The 22073-nt window shown below is 38.6% G+C and overlaps 1 protein-coding gene across 4 annotated transcripts in view; it reads right to left on the reverse strand.

The window, feature by feature from the left end:
- hyd (E3 ubiquitin-protein ligase hyd) overlaps nt 1-22073 on the reverse strand; it is a 544651-nt gene that overhangs the window by 454240 nt on the left and 68338 nt on the right. For all 4 annotated transcript variants that reach the window (XM_067158035.2, XM_067158036.2, XM_067158034.2 and 1 more), the window contains exon 4: nt 18035-18243. In XM_067158035.2, coding sequence (XP_067014136.2) covers nt 18035-18243 — 209 coding nt within the window. The remainder of the gene's footprint in view (nt 1-18034; nt 18244-22073) is intronic.

Raw genomic sequence — 22073 nt, forward strand, 5'->3', positions numbered from 1 at the left:
ATATAGTATACCGTAGCAAATGTGACTGCGCTATAGAACAGTGTCTGTTTTGAGTGATATGATTATCTGTATAGTGTGTTTTTGAAACCAGCTAAATATTTATAGTACTATTGTGTTCGTATTAAGTGTATGCCTATCAAGACTCGCATCTTAGTGTAGTGTAAATTTTAGTATCGTGTAGTATAGTGTCATTTTAACATTGTGTCATTTACTGAACTATAAAATGTTGCAACCCGTTCTGAACGCCGCTAAACGACGAGGGCGACCAAGAATTCATTCTCCTCGAAAAAAGGCAAGCGTAATGGGGAGGCATGGCTTAGTTCCTCTTGGTTAAGTCCGCAATATGGTGTGTGCCTTACGAGAATATTTTGAGGCTGAAAGGGAAAATGGAGGTCCACTAATAGACATTAACTAAGTTGCAGAAAGAACAGCAGTAGCGTTGCAGATATCTCAAGCTGAAATTTAAAAAAAGAAAAAAGAAATCCCTGCGAAGAAGGTGAAGAACAAAGATAGGGAATGAATGGATTTGGACCATCACATGACTTTCCAGCCCCCCTTCGAAATTTTGATAATATTTCTTATTTTTTGTTTCGTAAAATAATAATTATACGTTCTTCTTCTTCTTCTTCTTCTTCTTCTACGCTTCCTTCCCAAAAGTGGGCAAAGCATGTGAGATTTTAGAAATGAAGAATCATGACTTGTGGTTAGAATATATAAGGCTTTTTGCTTTGGATTTCAATAAAAAGAGGTCCCATGACTAATGATCAAAAGTTTAAAGGCACTCGAAACGACAACTCCAATTATAGCTGGCATTTTAAATTGTGCTGACGCCTATAACAGGGTCTGGCTGATTTCTCCTCTTTACACACACACACACACACACACACACACACACACACACACACACAAAAATCTAGGATGTTTCTACCAGCCTCACCTGGATTAGAAACCTGAATTTTGAGGGCAGGCCAGTCAAAGCGCCATTCTGCTACTGAACTCTATGTAAAAATGAAATACATCTTCCTGAGACAGACTGATAAAGGCCTAAGAGGGAGGGGAATGAGGAGTGTATCTTACGATAGTTGAGCTGATAAAATTACTGCTGAGCCACCTTGGAATAATAACAACAATATTTAATGTTATTTTAATGCTCTTACGATGGATATTATTTTCCGCAGTGCCTAGCACAGAGCGAGAGGCTTTCCAGCTGGATCATGTGGCAACGCAGCGCTCCCTCTCCTTTGCTCGGTGCCACGTGCTGCAAGCTATCAGAACACACATTGTTATAATTGGACTACATATAATGCCGTTTCTAACGAAATGTTGTACTTAAAAGGATAAGAAATAGCTGCTGCAGATGGAATCAGTGTCTCTGATTTGAAGGTTAGCCGAGGCTTGATGATTAATTTTATGAAGAGAAATGGACTTTCTCTTCAACGAACAACGTTCTGCCAAGAAATGCTGGATGATTTCGACCAAAAAGTAATTGATTTTCATCGCTTTGGGATTGAGAAGCATAAAGTGAAGGAATATTTGCTCTCCCAAATAGGAACCATAGGTTAATTGTTTCCATATGCCACAAAGTTGAACAATCAATAAGAAAGGGACATCGAGAGTTAGCGTACGCACTACCGGAAGCGAAAAAGAATGATGTACTGAAATGCTTGCTAAAACAGATTACGGCAGAAAGCTTGTGGCTTATGTTGTTCTAAACAGAAAACAATGCCTAAAGTAAAATTTCCGCGAGGGATCCGCCTTCATATCCAATAAAAAAGGAGGATGGCCCTGTCAGTCGTACAAGATTGGATACAAACTGTTTGGAGAAATATAACTGGGTCCCTCCTTTGATGCCCGGCCCTTCTCGTGCTGGACAATTTGTTTGCTGGTATGTCATTATGTACTTACACAAATTGTACTTTTATTAATACATGTTTATTTTACGTCAGGTAGTACTGTCATCTTGTAATGGGAAGTATACTTTCCAGATTCTGTACTTCAAATCCACGTGTCGAACTTACTCGATGTACCCATTTGAGTTTTCAGAAAATATCTCATGCCGGAATTTTCCGCCAAATGACGATTAACCAGAAATGAGTCGAACGATTTGTGTGTATATTATATATGATGTATCTTTTAAATGTAACCGAATTGTAAATATTTCTTTAACATCTGTACACCTCGAGTAATTTACGCATCCGAAGTTTTCACCTGTCTCTTGTGTCAAAAATGTGCATTAATTACGCGAGAAAATACAGTATACAGGTATGTGTCTGTATTTCAACACATCAAATAAAGAATTATCATTGAAAAAAGGACTATAGGTTTGATCATGAGGGCAATAAATGGATGAATTTAGTTAAATCTCACATTGTATGCTAAGACTACACAATGGAACCTTGATTCTCAGTTTTTAAAGGGACTGCAGAAAAAAAGACACACAATACAGGAAAAATAAATATGCCAGGAATGAATTAAAACCCTCAAGGATTTGGCTAAATATCACAATAATTAAATGTCCAATTATAATCAACAAACCCTCCTTAACCGAACGAAACTACAACCCTAATGGGCCTGGGCTTAGCTAGAGATCGCTGCTTAGCCCAAAGGCCTGCAGATTACCAGGTTTGACAAATCCTTTTGGCCGCTATTCTGGCTCTCTAGACCGAGGTTGCACTTCACCGTCAGAGGGCTCCTCAACTAAAGGTAATCACGTAAACTTAGTGGACCTAGAAATAGCCCCCATATCCAGGTAAAAATGCCTGACCTGGCAGGGAATCAAACCCGATGCTGGGTAACAGGCAGGCAAACTAGACTGCGGGACCGGTTTCGGACATTAATTAGCCTACATGAGTTATAAAACTCTATACTTTAGAAGTTTTATTGGGAAGACTTCATCAGTTTCCCTGAAAACTTCTTTCAAATCAGCAACTTTGATTAGCCAAGCTCATCAAAAAATATCTACATAACTAGCTGTTACCCACGGCTTCGCTCGCAAGGATTTTGTAATTTGATACCAAATTTTTTTTTCATAAGTACTGCACTAAGGTATTATATGAGAATCCCTAAAGTATAAAAACTCACCGAAAAATTGCATTTCATTTACCCCAGAACCTCTTTGTAAACCACATTTGTGGTATTGCCTTTTGGGGCCAAGATGACCAGGCTACTGGCAGAGCTAAGTCTAGAACATGCGACATGGAACTCTACATGTGAGGAACAGTCCTATTATAAGTCGAGGAGAAAAAAAAAAAAAAAAAAAAAAAAAAAGTTTCTTTACTTCTAAAGGATATTCCAATTACCAATTTGAAGGTCTGTAACATCTTAGTTTTTGAGTTATAAGTATCCTCATAAAGTGAATTCAACTTCTTCACTTTTCTATCTCCAGCTTATTTTCTGAAAACAATAAGGACGTGTTTCTTCATTTTTGAAGGAGATTACAAACACCAATTTTCACGCCTGTAACATGTTAAGTTTGTAAGATATACTCATTTCAAAAACTGTCCCACTCCTTGGCTGAGTGGTCAGCGTTGATGCCTTCGGTTCACAGGGTTTCGGGTTCAATTCACTCAACACACCACATTACCAACCACACCAGGAACACGCAGTGGTAATTACATCCCTACACATGGGGTTGCGTCAGGAAGGGAACCCAGCCATAAAACAGGGTCAAATCCACACCACATGTGCAACAGTTCGCACCCGCAACCCCATAGGTTCCGGAATAGCGGTAGAAGAAGAAGATACTAATTTTTAAAATTCACCCGATTTTTAAATTCTTTTAACAGCCTTAAGTGGATTTTCAAAAAAAAAGTGTTCATTTATTTTTAACACATTGGAGACGGCCATATTTGAATGTGCTATCCTTCAAAAATCGCGGTGTTTTTAATGGTTTGTGAAAATTTTTCAATGCTAGGGTAAGCCATGATTATAACAACTTTTGGAAAGCATAGAAAGACCACACTTTCTTCTACACAAAAATGAGTTTTAATTATCATAATAGTGCAGCAATTTTAAAATATAAATTTATAAAAATAACATGTTTTACAAACGAAAAAAAATCTGATGCAGCTATGGATGCCACTTCGATTAATATTTCGAAATTTGAGTTTGTGGGCACATCTACTGAAACACACTAATGCAGATTCTAAACTAATTAGTCAATTGACACCGGTATTCTGGTTTACAACAAGGAATTTGCATTCCCACTGTTCCTTGTTTGACAACGGTGTTGCATCGAGTTGCTGCAGGAACACCCACATTTTTAGGAAGCGGTAAAAAATAGTATTACAGAACCCACTTCAAGGAAGCGATGTAAAACTACGTTACACGTCACACCAATTTGAAATGAGCTCATTTTCTACATTTACTAACCTGAAGCGCCAGAATCATGTTTACTTAGTGTGTAAATCCTCATCCTCATTTTCAGAAATCATGTCTTCCATAAGAACATCCATTATGGATTCGTTGTCGAAATTTCGTACACTTGAATTAGACATGCTAAATATTCACAAGAATTATGCAAACAAGTCTGTCTCTCGAACACACACTCTTCCTGACCGCATGTACCGTACATACCTTCCCACCCATTTCACAGTTGAGAGTCAACGAAGACGCAGCCTTAGGTTATGTAGGAACGTGGCTGTGTTATCAATGCCTTGAAAGAAGAGCTCTCGACTTATGCTCATAACTATATATATATATAACTATATATGGCGGACCAGATGAAAACACGGATTGAGAACGCTCTAAAAACGATAGTTAATATTACAGAAACAGGTGGTTACCTTAAGAATGAGAAGAAAGAAGAGATACTAAAAGCGGTAAGTGATCTGAGAAACTGCTTTGATATATTAACTAATGTAGTGAAAGACAAGAACAACGAAATGATCGTTTCTGAAAGTGAGGTTATGGAATACCAAAGAGAAGACGTATCAGAGGGAGACGACAGTTTGATTCCGAGACAACTAGCGCCATCTGATGGTCACAACCAAGAACCTGCAAGTAACTCCAACTGGCAGCTACTTCCATCTAGCGGCCACACCCAAGCAGGAGAAGGTTACTCGACCTCGGAACAAATAGCTTCATCTCCCGGCCACAACCAAGAACCTACAAACAGCAACAACAAGCAACTTCAACCATCTGACGGCGGAATGCAAAGCTCGCATCTACTTGAACGGACAACCCAGCTCATTCAGCAAAAGAAAGCCGTGAACAATGAAACTACGGATCTAGCGGATTTAAAAGAAACCGTAAGATATATGATGGACATCATAACGAATAAAATAAATAAAATTATTGAAGAAAAAGTTACGCAGACCCTGAATAGGAATGCAGTGCTTACTCACAAGGATAATGAAGTACTCAATAACAAAACAGACGGAAGGGATAACGATCATAACTATAGAGGAGAAACAGAATGGACAACTGTAATAAATAAAAGAAACACACAAACCAGAGGGACAAGGGTTCAAGAAGATGATCTACAAGCTGCTGACAAAATGGCATGGCTTTACCTAGGCAATCTGAAAGGAAACGCAACAGAAGAGAAGGTTAAGAAGTACCTAGAGAAAAATGGAATTACAGATAATATCCATTGCGAAGAACTTCACACACGAAGTGAAAACAAGGCCTTCAAAATAGGTTTCCCTTTCAAATTCCTTGAAGATGCTGCACGACCGAAATTCTGGCCAAATAGAACAATCGTAAGAAGATTTCGTTTTCGGAGAGCAAACCGTGCTGAAGGAAAACTACAATAAACATACACATATGCTCCTATGGAACATTGAAGGCATAAAAAACGCTCTGCCTCTCTTTCCAATAGAGACATTAAGCAACTACAACGCCATTATACTGACAGAAACATTCTTAACACAGGATTTCAACATTCAAGGATATTACGGAATTCATTCATTCGCTCGTCAGACCACAGGAAGACCATCAGGAGGGGTCTCCATCTTTCTCAAACCAAACTTAGGGAAAATAAAACAAATAATAAAAGAAGAAAAAACAATTACCGTAAAGACCAGCCTACTATCAATCATTGGCATGTATGTTCAACCACATGTCAACAGAGGACACAATCGAAAGAATAACAGAGGCCTTGTCACAAACGCAAACAGATGATAGAGTAATCTTCTCAGGCGACCTAAATGCAAGAATAGACAAACCAACCGTCAGAACAGAATTGATTAAAGAGGCTCTGGAAGAAGCCGGCTATGTCCTTGTTAACAGTCCCTACATGAAAACGTACATAGCCTCGAATGGAAGCAGCGCCATAGATTTAGTCTTTTACAGAGGTGCAGACATTAAAATATTCAGTCAAAAAGCATTATGGACTTCAGCCATAGCTCCGATTAGGAAACATATACCAATCTTGACAGTCTTTGAAATTACTCATAAAGATCAATCGCCAATACAACCAAGTAAGAAAATATCCAGGAAATTAGATCCAGAGAAACTAGGACATATCGGTGATGAGATAGATAAAGCAAGGCTATTAGTTCAACGACATGAACTAACTGAAGCAGTGGAAATGTGTACAAGAACCCTTCAATCATGCCAAACTCACACGAAAGTAAGGAAATCACAACCATGGTTCAATAAAGACTGTTACAATGAACGGAAAAAGACCCTCCTGGCACTACTCGAGCGAAGAACACATCGAACCCGAGTCACCTGGCCCAATACGCCGAACAAAGAAGGAAATATAAATCACTAATCAAGAAAACAAGAACGGAGTACATTGAGGAAGACGCCAGGAGACGTGCTGCAAACGCCCAAAATGACCCATTCCTAGTGCTTAGGAAACCAAAAACTTCAGTAACAAATAATATCTAAATGGAGTCATGGGAAAACCATTTCAAAAGCATTCTCAACCTCCAACACCGATCAACAGCTTTTGAATTAACTCCAGTAACAATGACGGGAAATCACATCCCCATAACGAGGCAGGAAATATATAATACAATAACAGCAGCAAAAAATGGAAAGACCCCCGGCCCAGACAGCATTTGCACAGAACACCTGAAAGACTCTCTACCTGTCATGCTAGACTACTGGGTAGAACTATTCAACACATGCATGCACACTGGGGAAATTCCAGAGCAATGGAGATTGTCAACAATCAAAATGATATTTAAGAAAGGAGAAACTGACAATCCTGATTCATATCGAGGTATAGCCCTCGAAAATACATCATTCAAAATCTTCATGAAAATCTTAATCAGGGTTGCAGAAGAAATAGACTCCCAGATACCAGAAAATCAATTCGGCTTCCGAAAGGGAAGAAGCACACTACATCCCGTAAAATATCTAATAGAACAGGTCCAAGATGCATTGAGGCATCCAGGAAAGAAATATTTTGTAGTCTTCGTAGACTATTGTAAGGCTTTTGACCTTGTTGATAGAGCAACACTCATACGGAAACTCAATTAGCTAATAGGAGCTACACATCCGATAGCAATCATCATCTCGAATATCCTCAAATATAACTATGTCCAAATATCAGACAACATAACCCTATCCAAAAACGTAACCCAAACAAACTGAGTCCTACAAGGTGACCCAATCAGCCCAATTTTATTCAACATCATGACAGCAGACATCACAGAAATAATCACAGATACCTCAGCACTGCTTATACTTTACGCAGATGATATGGCAATAGGCTCAGAAAACATAGAAGAGCTCCAAGAGGTCCTCAATAGGCTCACATCATGGGCAGAAAGAAACGGTTTGCAAATAAACCACAACAAAACTAAACAAACAACCTTTAGGAAAGGAGGAAAACATGCACCTAAAAATACAATAACCATGCACAACAAACCTCTGGAAGTAGTACCGAAATTCAAGTACCTTGGAGTCACCCTCCAAACTACTCTAACATCCTACAATATCCACGTCAAAGAAAGAGCAGCCGCAGCAATAAAAGCCATCTACAACATTCAACAACCTCAACAAATATCACTGGGTACAGCAATGCTACTGTTCAGGACAGCCATATCACCAATAGCAACCTATGGGATTAGCATCACCTGGGAAAAACTCGCACTCAGCGACCTGATGACAATAGAAAAAGTCAAGGCCCGATATCTCAAGAGAATACTAGGCATTGGGAAGTCAGCCCCTTCAAGGTTAACGTATGTTCCAACCAAGGAGGACTACTTCATTGACGATATCAAAACACAGTTTTGTCTACCAAACACCAAGCCCTACGAGAATGCACGCCAAATTTTACACGAGAAAAGGAATGCTATTTGGTCCGACTTCTATTCCACGGACGCTATAATGACGGAAGAATGGAAGCAAGCAAATTACGAGCTACGGCACGTAATTACACGTTACGCCACTCATGGATTTCACCACAGATTCTGCCAAACCAAAAACTTCCACCAGCCAAACGAAGACTGTATATATAACTTGTGCAACGATCATTGTGAAAGATACCATGCACAAAAGTGCAAAATGAGGACAACCTCAATAATAAGAATGGCATTAGCATAGTTGACCATCTGTACAAAAACTGTTTTTGCACATTGTGCGCTTTTCATTTATTATTAATAATAATAATAATAATAATAATAATAATAATAATAATAATAACTATATATTTTATGCTTATAGAAGCATTCAGCAGTATCTTATTGAAGTCACAGCTCGCTGAGACGGGAAATACAATTTTTTAGCTACAGTGAAATCATGCCTGTAGATTCTCCGAGCTCCGTCAGCAGCAATGAATTAGCGCGCCCGTAGCTTTCTACGAGCGGCGTCTCCAATGTGTTAAAGGAGATTCCTAGTACCAATTTTTTTGTTTGTAACATCTCAGTTTCTGAGATACTGTATATCTATTCATATAAAGAATTCAACTCCTTCCTCACTTCTTCACCCCCACCCCAATCTCTTAAGTGGATTTTCTGAAAACCAAAATTTGTGTTCTTTCATTTTAAAGGAGGCTAGCTGATGTACCCGTCTTTCGTTACGGAATTCTACATTGTATACAGAATTCTAGGTTAGGTAGTGTACAAGTTGTGAGCAAGATTGCATAGCTCTTAACATTACACTAGAAATGCGACGGGGAGGTCACCAAACATCATTTCTCATATGAAGACTGAATTAGGGAAATTTCACTGTGATGGTAGCCCCGCTTGCATACCATCAGCCACAATCAGGTTGGGGAGCTTTCATCATAATGGTAGACACTCACTCTCCATCTGCCTTTTCACATTCTCAGAAAGACTGTCTTACTGGTTTTTCCAACTGAAATGAACATATATTAAAATGTCAGTAGGAATGGCGCAATTAAAAGCTAGTTGCTTTACATCACACCGACACAGATAGGTCTTATGGCGATGATGGGACAGGGAAGGCCTAGGAATTGGAAGGAAGCGGCCGTGGCCTTAACTAAGATACAGCCCCAGCATTTGACTGGTGTGAAAATGGGAAACCATGGAAAACCATCTTCAGGGCTGCCGACAGTGGAGTTCGAACCCACTGTCTCCTGGATACAAGCTCACAGCTGCGCGCTCCTAACCGCACGGCCAACTCGCCCAGTGCGATCAAAAGCAATGCTTTCATACGAAATACTCGATCAAATGAAAACCAACACATTTTCTCAATTTTAACGAACAGGACTAAGCTGCCGATCTAACAGTCCTAAGTTCCAGAGCTGAAATGACGAAGGAGCAGACTGCCGTGAGCCATGAAAACTCTTCATCCCTTTTTGCCGGGGAGGGGGTCGAAAAGTGGCGACTCCCGGGGCAAAAACTATGCCCTTTTACTAATCCGTTTCCTAGGAGTATCCGATGAGTCGGAAAGTATCAATTCACTACACTGGCGGCGGAGAAATCTATGTGACTGAGGCAAATTTGGAATAAAATGAATCTAGAATTTAATGAAAATGAAGGGGAAGAAGCTTTTCTTAAGAAACCCCTTTTTTCAGGGTTCAATGTTGTTATTTAGTGAATTGTGGTGCTATAATTTGCAATAGCCCTAATTGTTGTTCCAGACCGGACCACAGACCGTAAGTATGCCCACTGTTCATTCAAAACAGCGCGTTAGAGTAGGGATCGAATAGCTGGAATACTATGATGAACCAGTATGGTACGTACCAGCTGTATCAGAAAATGTATGAACCAGACGAATGACATGCTAAAGAAGAAAGCTTTCTAACTCCCCGGGTATTTCCCGCCGATATTTAGTCAGGCTGTTATACTCAGTACGCAGCAATAAATAAATAAATAAATAAATAAATAAATAAATAAATAAATAAATAAAATCCCATCTAACGGAGTTGTGAGGCAGCATAAGAGAAAAAGAACATCACAACAAACAATAGTCAATGTAATGTTATTGTTGATCAAAGTTATGCGCTTTCGATACTGTAGGCCTTCACATTTAGTTTTCTTCCGACTCTGAAATACCACTCTTATTATAGCCGGTACCTTTAAACTGAATAAAACATAAGTGACCGGAAATTGTATTCTCCATAACTTTCGATATGTAGTACTTTTCGAAAGGACAAATAACATAGGTATTTAAAAATTACATTTCAGGTGCCTTACCCTAAAGTACAATTTCATCCAGGGAGAATAAAATTTTATAGCTTAGACTGTAGTTTCTTATTCCCCGACTCTATATATCGATTTTCATTCAATTCTGTGAACCCATTTTCTCGTGGCCCGGCGTTGATATGGACTTAGCAACAAAAATACAAATTCATGAATATCTGTGTTATCATAGCTGCTACGGTAAAATGTATAAGACATAAACGGTCGGAAATTTAATTCCATATAACTTTGGTTATGTAGTATTTATCGATACGACCACTAATAATATAAATATTTGAGAAGTAAATTTTAGGCCGTCCACTATACTACCATTTCACTCAGCGTGAATTAACTTATTTATAGCCTAGATTTTGGTGGCTCATTCACCGACTTCGAATACTAATTTTCAATGAGGTAGGACTATTAATAATGTAAATATTTAAGAATAAAGTTTTAGACCTTCCCCTAAACTACCATTTCACTCATCGTAACATTATTTATTGCCTAGATTGTAGCGCCGGCTTTGCATACCAATTTTTCTTAAGATAGGATCACTAATGACATAAATATTTGAAAATTAAGTTTTAGGCATTCCCTTAAACTACCATTTCATTCAGCGTGAATAAAATTATTTATAGCCTAGATTGTAGCGACTTATTCCCCGACTTTGCATACCAATTTTCATTAAATTCTCTTAGGCGTTTTCTAGAGATGCGTGTACATACATACAGACAGAAATTACGGAAAAGAAAAAAGTGCATTTCCTTGTTACTGTGGACATGACCGATACAGAAATACAGTTCTTTTCAAATTATGAGCAATGTACAGACAAAACTCTTATTTTATATATATATATAGATTTCAAATACCAATTTTCATGATTGTAACATGTTAGGTTTCTGTGATATATTGTAGATAATTTCGCCGCTGCAGAATTCTGGAGCTGGCGTTGCCACAGTTACGGCAGTTCATCTCTTTATCTAATTCCTAGAGCAGGGGTAGTGTGGTGCCAATATCTCCATAATGGTTGGTTTTAGGGCCTTAAAACAGGGTTTTCGGGCACGTATTGCTTACCGAGTTTTGTTCTATGCGTCACGAGGCTTAAATTGAGCTTTGTCTCGTCCTTGTACAACAAATTCAATATTTTGCCTTTATTAGCCAATGTTATATGCCTAGAGTTTGTGATTTTTAGCATTTGCGATAAATGCGAAATATGCCGAAACTTTGTCAGTGTATGTGCCTTCATCTTATATGACCCGTACGGGTGGTTTTTAGCGATTTCGAATTCGCGATAAAATGCGAAATTGGTTCAAAATGCGAAATTATACAATTTATGCGAAACAGATGCGAAACTCTCAGTTTTATACGAAATAAACATATATTTTTAAAAACTATGCATTTTTTTTAAAAATAAGATATAAATGTTGTTACTTATTTCAGGAGAAATAATTATTACGGCGCTCATTGCGATCGTAAAGCGGTAACATGCTTTGACGGACACTTCCGTCTTGGTGCACGGAACATCTATAAGTTCATTATCGCAGTTAGCTGGTCGGAGAGATTTATTCTCTTTGTTTTGCAGCCTAACCGATTGATGTCAGATGATACCTGAAGCTATTTTCTCTGTGTAAATAGTAACTCTGAGCTGAAATACGGAAAATCAAAAGCACCTCATTTTGCCGCTCGTAAACAATCATGGCGGCATCCAAGCGTGGCATGGATGAGTTTATTCGTAACTGGCTTGAAAATAGTGATGTTGAAAGTGGAAAAGATTCTCTGGAAAGTGAAAATACTTCTTCTTCAAATGACAGTGATGAAAGTGATTCCGATTTCAGTTCCGAGATGATAGTGCCAATTGAAACTACGTGACAAAACCAGAATGCAACAAGAGCGAGTGAGAAGTCTAGTTTTCCCCCTTTTTTTTTTTGCTTTACGTCGCACCGACACAGATAGGTCTTACGGTGACGATGGGACAGGAAAGGCCTAGGAATGGGAAGGAAGCGGCCGTGGCCTTAATTACGATACAGTCCCAGCACTTGCCTGGTGTGAAAATGGGAAACCACAGAAAATCATCTTCAGGGCTGCCGACAGTGGCGTTCGAACCTACTATCTCCTGGATGCGAGCTCACAGCTGCACGCTCCTAACCGCACGGCCAACTTGCCCGTTGAGAAGTCTAGTAAAATGATACTTGGAATTATGATCTTGTTGACAATAAGCATCTTTCTGTAACGTGTAAACCAGTTTTTGAAATTCAGTCTATAGTGAGGAGGGGGTTGGGTAATAATCTGAAAGAAATGGACTTAGGGAATGAATTTCTAACGCCACAGTTCTGGGATCACGTTACTAAGGAAACCAATACCTATGCCTCTACATTTCTTGCTAATTTATCTGCTTCCCTTGAATCCAGTAATACTTACGAACAAAAACATTGGTTTCCTGTTACTATAGACGAGCTAAAAGCTCACTTTGCTTTGTGTGTTCTTATGTAGCCTATGTGATTAATCAAATTTATGTTAAAGTGACAAAAAATAAATGGTATGTAAGGGAATATTTCCTTTCACAAGTAATGGCAGGCCAAAGGGTTAAATCATTCAATGTGTGGAATTTCTTTCACTGGCTAAAGAGCACTACAAAGACCAGTCAGTCAAACAGCAAATACACTTTCAAGCACCACGTTCATTCTCTTTGTGTGTTGACCCTTGATCTTAGTCGGTTATTCTTGACATTGGTGTTGAGTAGTAGTTCTGTTTAAAAGTACGGTAGCGATTTATTTTATTGTCTGTTAGCCATGGGTAGAAGCAAAGTGACTATCAAACAGCATGCCGAAAGTCACAAATCGGGACATTTTTATGTAAGGATACAGATGGCCTATACTCTGCAATCAAAAACTTGAAGAAGAAAAAAAATGTTTTGCAAGCTTTCCTTGGCAGCACTTCTGTGCATTTGGGCTTCTACGGACAGTGTCGATGTAGAGGTTTTTTTAGCAAGTACAACATAATTGTAACTGATAGGCGGTCTCAAATGATGGAGGTCACCTTTTAAATAATTTGCATGTTGTACTTAAATCATTAAAATTCCTCTTCCTTGTAGGTGTGTTGTACTGTGATAAATAAATACGTTCAAAATAGTATTTTTCACTTTGAAATTGTGTTTGTAAATTTGAAAATAAGCATATTCCTGTGTGTTCGTTAATACTTCTTGCAGTCTTATGTTGATGTTTGTCTTATTTTCCATAGTGAATAACCCCTGTGGGTGGGGGCGGCAGAATAACACCCACGGTATCCCCTGCCTGTCGTAAGAGGCGACTAAAAGGGCCCCAGCGGCTCTGAACTTTGGAGTGTGGGTTGGCGACCACGGGGCCCTCAGCTGAGTCCTGGCATTGCTTCCACTTACTTGTGCCAGGCTCCTCACTTTCATCTATCCTATCCGACCTCCCTTGGTCAACTCTTGTTCTTTTCCGACCCCGACGCTATTAGGTTTTCGAGGGCTAGGGAGTCTTTCATTTTCACGCCCTTCGTGGCCCTTGTCTTCCTTTGGCCGACATCTTCATTTTTCGAAGTGTCGGACCCCTTCCATTTTTCCCTCTGATTAGTGTTATATAGAGGATGGTTGCCTAGTTGTACTTCCTCTTAAAACAATAATCACCACCACCACCACCATAGTGAATTCAAAACTGCATGACGAGCAATGTGTGATTAAACAGTATGATTTTACTCCCAACTGTTGTGTGTGCAATTTAGCAAATTATGCCTATTTTTAACCAATTTGCTACAAAATGCTAAATTTGAGAAGTTTAGATGCTACAAAACGCTAAATTTGAAAATCAAAACGCTAAATCACTGATTTTTAAATGCTATAAACCACGAACTCTATATATGCCCCATGTTACTCACTGGTAATGTAGCTTTCTATAGGTGAAGTAATTCTTAAAATAGGTTCAGTAGTTTTTTAGTTTATCTGTTGCAACCAAAAATACAAAAAAAATTCTCTTTATAATATTAGTATAAAGCAAAGCCAAACAACTGATCATAAGTAGTTTTTAATTCTCTCATCAAAATAAGCCACATCCTATACAAAGGTGCCTAACATGATGGCAAAATACCTTCTTTTCTTTTAATCTTCCGTTGTAATTTGGGTGCCGATATAGGCCTACTATTTGTATTAAGTTTCTAGACATCTTGTAGTGCATAAATTAGGCCTTTAAAGGTTATGTTGAACTCGAGAATTTCGAATATAAGTATAGATTCTCAAAAGTTCGGTTTACTCATGACCTTGAGCTCAGCGGGAAAGTGCGTCGAAACGCTCCACAATCCAGTGCGTATTGACGTATGGCATACACATTTTAAATGTTTTGCTACACATATAAAACGAATGTGGTATTTACAAGGATATTTAAATATAAAAACATAAAAGTCCATCATATATTAGGACCAAAACAGTAACCGGCAATCCCAACACCTCTCGTGTTTTCTTTTATACGTAAGGTGCAACATCTGTTCTAGTCTCGAGAACATGATATCTGATCACATTAAAATTCTAGATTTGTGTTAAAAAAGTAGTTATCTTTGTACAGGCCATGAAGGCCCCATGGAGGGGTGGAAAGTAAAGGCTTCCACTATCCGTAACCTCGGTATTCGGTGGGGTACAATGGTTAACTCTACGCCCGGCTGCCTTCGCCCCCAGGAATTAATATGTTACTTGTGGTGTAGGCTGAGCGAACCTAAGGGCCATGTGTACCTCGAGAAGTGGAAATCTCGTTTCTTAAATTTTATGTCTTCTTGTGGGGGAATCGAACCCACGTCCTTCAAGGTGAACCGAGCACGCCCTTACTGCCCCGGTCAGGCATATATTAGGGAGGCATATATGTTAGGGAGAGCAACTTCGATCCCTGCCTGAAAGTCCAGTGACTGTATCATATAGTGGCCTGTGGGAAGTGCCAAAAACCTGTTAGGCAATACAATAGAAAAAAGTTAAATGTAATCCATCCAACCCTGGATATAATGATGTTTTAAAGATACGAACATTTGTCAAAACTCATTCTGTCTTCAAGTAGAGCTGCCGAAATGCGCTCTGTCTCCTTCCAAATGTTGTGGCCACTCTGCTTTATGATTTCCAAGGATTCCCTAAATAATACCAGCTGAATGTGATGCTAAGATGGTCGATTGTTTTCCCAGTACAGAACTTGCTCTAATTATTGCAATAACTGGATGTTAACATCAAGATGTTGTAGCAGTCCTTTCGTGAAATACTGTTTCTTGCAAACACTTGATTGAGGATTTAGCGTTTATGGGACTGAAATTTCTGGATGGTTGATGTGAAAAATCGTTTATTTAAGCAACGGATAATGCAGGATTTTTAAAACATGATTTAAATAGCATGCTTGCGGGACCACGTAATTTGAACCAATAATCTGGCAAAAATTAGCTTCCGGGAGCAGGTAATCGAGGTTCCACTGTACACAGGATTCAATTATATATGTTGCCATAGACGCTTTCACGGCCCATACTTATAGACATGATATAGGCTTTCGGGCTTATGCTGTGTCAAGAAAATAAGGTGAACTACTTTTTCGCAGAGAATTGTGCTCTGCATCAGAAGAAAATCTCGACTGTCCATGAGAAAGGCTTCTTGAACAATGAGCTTTTGAAAACAGACGTTATAATAGAAGTGGACATGGTACGTTTATTCGTCACCAGATGGCTCCCCGGAGGCGATACAGCTGAAGCTTCCGCTTCAAACGCTAGCGCTGTGCCGCGTCCGGGAAGCCACCTGGTGACGAATGAACGTACCATTTCCACTTCAGTTATAACGTCTGAATTAAAAAGCTCATTGTTTAAGAAGCCCTTCTCGTGGACAGTCGAGATTTTCTTCTGATGACGCAGAGCACACTTCTCTGCGAAACATAAAGAATTTCACCTTATTTTCTTGACACAGCATAAGCCCAAAAGCCTATATCCTGTCTTAATGGATATGATGTAAGAAATGCTGCAGCAAAAGAGTTATGCACGAAAATTGTTATTCTGATAATCAGATTTCTGATATTGGGAAATGGTTACATAATTATAGTTTTTCTTACATTTTTTAATCCATGTTGCAGTAAAATCACTACATTATAATTGAAAAGTGCACATAATGCTGCAATGCATATTAGTATTTGTAATCCCAATAATCCTTAGTCTACAGAAAGAACCAAAAATTACAGAAGTAATAAATTTTAAAAAATCATATTTTATGAAATCAAGACAAATTAGGGGAGTTGGCACCAAAAACAAAACACAATCAGGGCAACAGATTGTTAAAATACTGCATAACCAAAGCAGGGAGAATACAAGCAATAAAAATACTGTTTTAAAATTGCAGCATACTGGACAAAGAGCATCAAAGTTCCAGAGAATACAAGCAATAAAAATACTGTTTTAAAATTGCAGCATACTGGACAAAGAGGATCAAAGTTCCAGCTTTTATCTCATCCTACACTTTCCACATCAAGACTAAGGATTTGCCAAGATGGCCCCCTCAATAAGTGTTGAAGACCGCCCTCCTGAAGAAGCAGGGAAGCAGAAACAAGCTTGTCAGGGGCTGAGAAGATGAATGTAGAAGAACAGGGGTTGATGAGGAGAAAACCTATCTATTTGCAGACAGCCGTGCATGAAGATGTAAGAGATTATCCTCGTTCATATTTTCCTGTCTACTGTTCCTAATGCTTCCTCTTTCAACACTAACCTATAACGTTCATTATATTGTGCATTCCCTTTCATGTCCATTCTAAAACCAGAACACCACAGTCGTCTGAATATGGAAAGTCACATAAGATATGCCTTAACAAGCTTAACACAGAACGTTAAGCAGCTGCTTGAAGATAAGCAATGTCATTCATCCCAATAATGTTACGCATTCTTGTGAGATTAATCACATTATGATTACAAACCCTACAAATAGCTAATAAAAACAATAAAAAATTCAGATGAAATGTAAACGAATATGAGTAAAAATAATTCAGTCTTACATTTTTGTCTGCAGTTACATTCGTTTTGGCAATGAAATGTAATGGCATGATTTTTAGTGCTGGGAGTGTCCGAGGACAAGTTCGGCTAGCCAGATGCAGGTCTTCTGATTTGACGTCTGTAGGCGACCTGCGTGTCATGAGGATGAAATGATGATGAAGACACACACACCCAGCCCCGTGCCAGTTGAATTAACCAATTATGATTAAAATTCCTGACCTTGCCAGGAATCAAACCTGCGACCTTGGTGACCGAAGGCCAGCACGCTAAAGATTTAGCCATGGAGCTGGACAGTTTTGGCATTTATAAAGTAACTAGTTAGGTAAATGACAGTTGGGTAGCTTCATGATAATTCTCAACAGTTTCCTTGCAGCTTTTAAAAATGTTATTGGCATTTTATACATCAAGTCCCCAGAACAGGTCATGGTCCTAGCAATATCATGTATACAACAAATGCAAGCCATAAGACAGCACAGAACACTCACTTTCTCATTGCAGAGTAACCAAACATGTCTTCAGAGAACATAGTGTCTGCGTCAATAATGACGGAATGATCAGCATGGAATCCACCATCCAAGAGAGAGATCAGGTCTTCTGGGACGTACGAGTCAGGAGCATCATCAGCATCGTCACCTTCCTCATCATCACGACTCAGAAGGTTATTCACAGCCAGGTTAACATCCAGGTTTGTGCGCTAGAGACGAAATTATCACAATTATTTGACAAGTTGTGATACAATCTACATCAAGCAGTAAGTTGTAAATAACAGACTATTAAATAAATGGAGAAACTCTTAATCATCACTATTAGAGGAAAATAAAATGAGATTTTTTATCATCTCCTTTACATCACACCGACACATACAGACTTATGACAACAATGGAATAGGAATGGGCTAGAAGTAGGAAGGAAGCGGCCATTGTCTCAAGGTACAGCCCTGGTGTATGCCTAGTGTGAATACGGGAAACCACGGAAAACCATCTGTAGGGTGCTGACAGCGGAGACTGAACACACTATCTTCTTAATGCAAGTTCACAGCTATGCGCCCCTTACAGCACAGCCAACTCGCTTTGTCAGACTGATCCTTTCAGTAACTGAACTGCTGTTCAATTTTTTTTTTTCAATTTGCTTTACATCACACCATTACAGATAGGTCTTATGGCGACGATGGGATAGGAAAGGCCTAGGAATGGGAAGGAAGCGGCCGTGGCCTTTATTACGGGATGGCCCTAACATTTGCCTGGTGTGAAAATGGGAAATTATGGAAAACCATCTTCAGGGCTGCCGACGGTGAGGTTCGATCACACTATCTTCCGGATGCAAGCTTACAGCTGAACGTCCCTAACTGCATGGCCAACTAGCCCAGTACTACTTATCATTCCAAAGCAAATTAGCTTTAGAAAGGTACTGCACTTCACAGGTACTTAATTTTTACCAAGCATATTGGCGATTGATCTGAAACGCAGAGTGACTTTCATCGACCTAATAGCAGTACGTTACTGTAAATCATCAATTACTGAGCGCAAGGTACATCCAATTTCCAAGAAGAGAATTCAACCCAAGAACCAGCAGCACAGTTTTTCTTATTGGCGACACGACAGACAATGGCTCCTTCAATGCACAAGAGGTGGATGCTCTCCTGTCCTGGCTTTGGACAGTAGGGAAATACAGTAGAAGTCTGTTATAGCAAGAATTCATAACGGCGAAAAATTTACTCGCTATAGCGGATTTTCGTTATATATGTTTTTTGTAAAGTCAGCAAAACCCCCGCACACATTAAAATCATTATGAAACGGCAATCAGTTTGCTCAAAACTTGCGTTTTCTTGGATAACACCCACACTACGGCTTACTTGTTTGTTGTTTTTCGAAATCTGATACAACGTGAAATTGTATGTTTAATTTAATTCTGAAAAATATATATTACCGTATTTCACCGAATCAAAGACAACCCCCATTTTTTCATTCAAAAAATTTTAATCAGGCTTAAATAGTGCTTTGTAAAATCATATGAATGTCTTTCTCGTACTGTATGAATTTTTAGACTACTTGTAGATGCCGAACATTGGCTTTAGTTATGCCATATTTTCTTTGCAGCTGTACAATTATGCTTTATTCCAGCGGGTTTAATAACCATTAACTTAAAATTTGCATCATAATATCGAAGTGTACTCGTTGAAAATTTGCCGGCAATACACACTCCAGGTGTCTCTAAAATACGAAGATCCATCAGGAAAATATTCTTGCTTATAATAAAACTGTTACTTTCGTTCAGCATCAGATATAACTGGCTGCCGCTACACGCATGTCTCGCATGCCGGATTCGGCCAACTTCTGCGGCTAGCGATGTATGGGCCTTAATCGCGGACTTTGAAAGTCAACGGACGAGCTTATTGCGCAGCGGTATGTCAATTCCGCGCTGGCATTTTTCTGCAGATACCCTCTTTGACTTCTTTTGAGCGTCCTTGTTGCGGGCCAATGAATGCATTTTTTGTAAAGTACACATTTTTAAGCTATCCTTGTCCTCGCGGTAACGCCGAATATTGGTTTTAGTTAGGCCTATGCCGTATTTTCACAATTATTATACATTTCTGAGTGTTTAATAGCCATTAATTTAAAACTGGTGTCATAACATCAACGAGAACCCACTGAATATTTGCCGGCAATAACTGTTCCACATCTTTTCAATACGACAATTCGTCACAAAAATATTCTTGCTGCAACAAAACTTAATTTTGCTAAGCGTCAGGTACAGTAGACGAGTTATAACTCTGCTACTGAGTAGCCATGGCCTTTCTAAGAATTCGAAGGCCCGCATGTTTTGATACCGTTCTGCAGATTTGAGAAACGTTTTTGTAGGGGATAATGGAATGTCACTGTCTCTTCACTATTTCCCAAGATCCAGTGACGTCACACATAGGCACTGTACAACCGGTCACCGCGGCTAGCAATGTATGATAAAGAGGCGCTCATTTATTGTCGAGTTTTGTCTGCAAGCACGCGGGGGTGAAAAGAAACAGCGTGGTTACTGCGGTAGTTGCCAATGGTGATCATTACTATCAGGCCATGAATACAAAACGACCCTTGAGTTTTCACATGAGACTCTGAGAAAAAAACATCGTCTTCGATTTGGAAAAATACGGTATCAGTCCAGAGGCTTCTGTGGCACACATTTGAGTTTTCTTCTTCAAAAGGCGACACATAACGTAACTGTATATGTATCATGAAAACATATTAGAAACGCATGTAGAGAAATGATAACCACCTCGCTAAAAATTTACATGGGAATAGCTTTCCGAAATTTAACTAGACACAAGAAAATATAAACTATCCTATGACATCTATGATGTACCCTGCCATATCTTGAGGTATATCGCATTCTTACTTAATTTCAGTATACGGTATAACATTATAAAATTAAGAGATCGTCTACTTCAGCCTTTATTTTTAACGAGTTAACAACAGCTTTCGGCCACGTTATTTATGCATTTATTATGAAAAAAACATGTTGTCTTCCTTCATTTCAAATTTTCTTTAGAGAACAACAGTCGACGGATATTAATAATCGACTCAAACATCACCTTCGAATGTTGACAAGAGAGCTCGCAAATGCACATAGCTCGAAAACTATACCATCCCGAAGATGATTGATCGAATTTTGTGACAAAAGTTTCGGTTTTGTTAATCAAACAGTGTCACCTACCGTAACTGTACTATGATGTATGATGAAAACATACTTCAAGTGACAGCAGAGAAATTATCACCTTCTCGCTATAAATTTACATAATAACCTTTCCGTAACTGAACGGACGCGAGAAAATATAAACTAACCTCGTAATCTATGACAGACTCTGCCGTGAGGAGTAGGCTTATCCTATTTTTACTTAATTGCAGTATTTAGCATTAAAATTAAGCAATCGTTTATTCAGCCTTTACCTTTAACGAGTTAACAACTGTGTTCGGACATGTTAATTACGCATTTGTTACGAAAATATGTCCTCTTTCATTTTCATTTTCTTTGCGGACGAACAGTCGATGGGTATTACTAATTGACACTGACATTGCCTTTGAATTACATAAAATTAGCTTCATGGTCCGTATTGCAGTTCAATAGATTCACAACTAAGTATTTATTTATTTTCCACCTAGTCGATACAATGCTTACTTATGGTTAAAAGTGGTACATGTTTCGTATATTATCAACATATTCAGCCACATAATACTGTTTAGATGAAAAATATATAAATTGACAAAGTAATGCTTTAGAGGAAGTGTCCTTAAAATTAACATAAGATTGACAACATTAAAACAAACAAAAATCTCAAGAGAAAATATATAAATTATTTCTACAATTGAAAGCAGTCGTCAAGGAAACACTTGTACAATATTCCATAGAGAATATGTCCTAATGAATATTCTTTTCTTAACAATTCATAAAAAAAAAAGGGCCAATTTATAAATTAAAAATTATACAATTTATAAGTAATTGTCCAAATGAAGAAATCAAGTTATCAATTCTTATTAA

The sequence above is a fragment of the Anabrus simplex genome, chromosome 14 (genome assembly GCF_040414725.1).
Source record: "Anabrus simplex isolate iqAnaSimp1 chromosome 14, ASM4041472v1, whole genome shotgun sequence".
Taxonomy (NCBI): domain Eukaryota; kingdom Metazoa; phylum Arthropoda; class Insecta; order Orthoptera; family Tettigoniidae; genus Anabrus; species Anabrus simplex.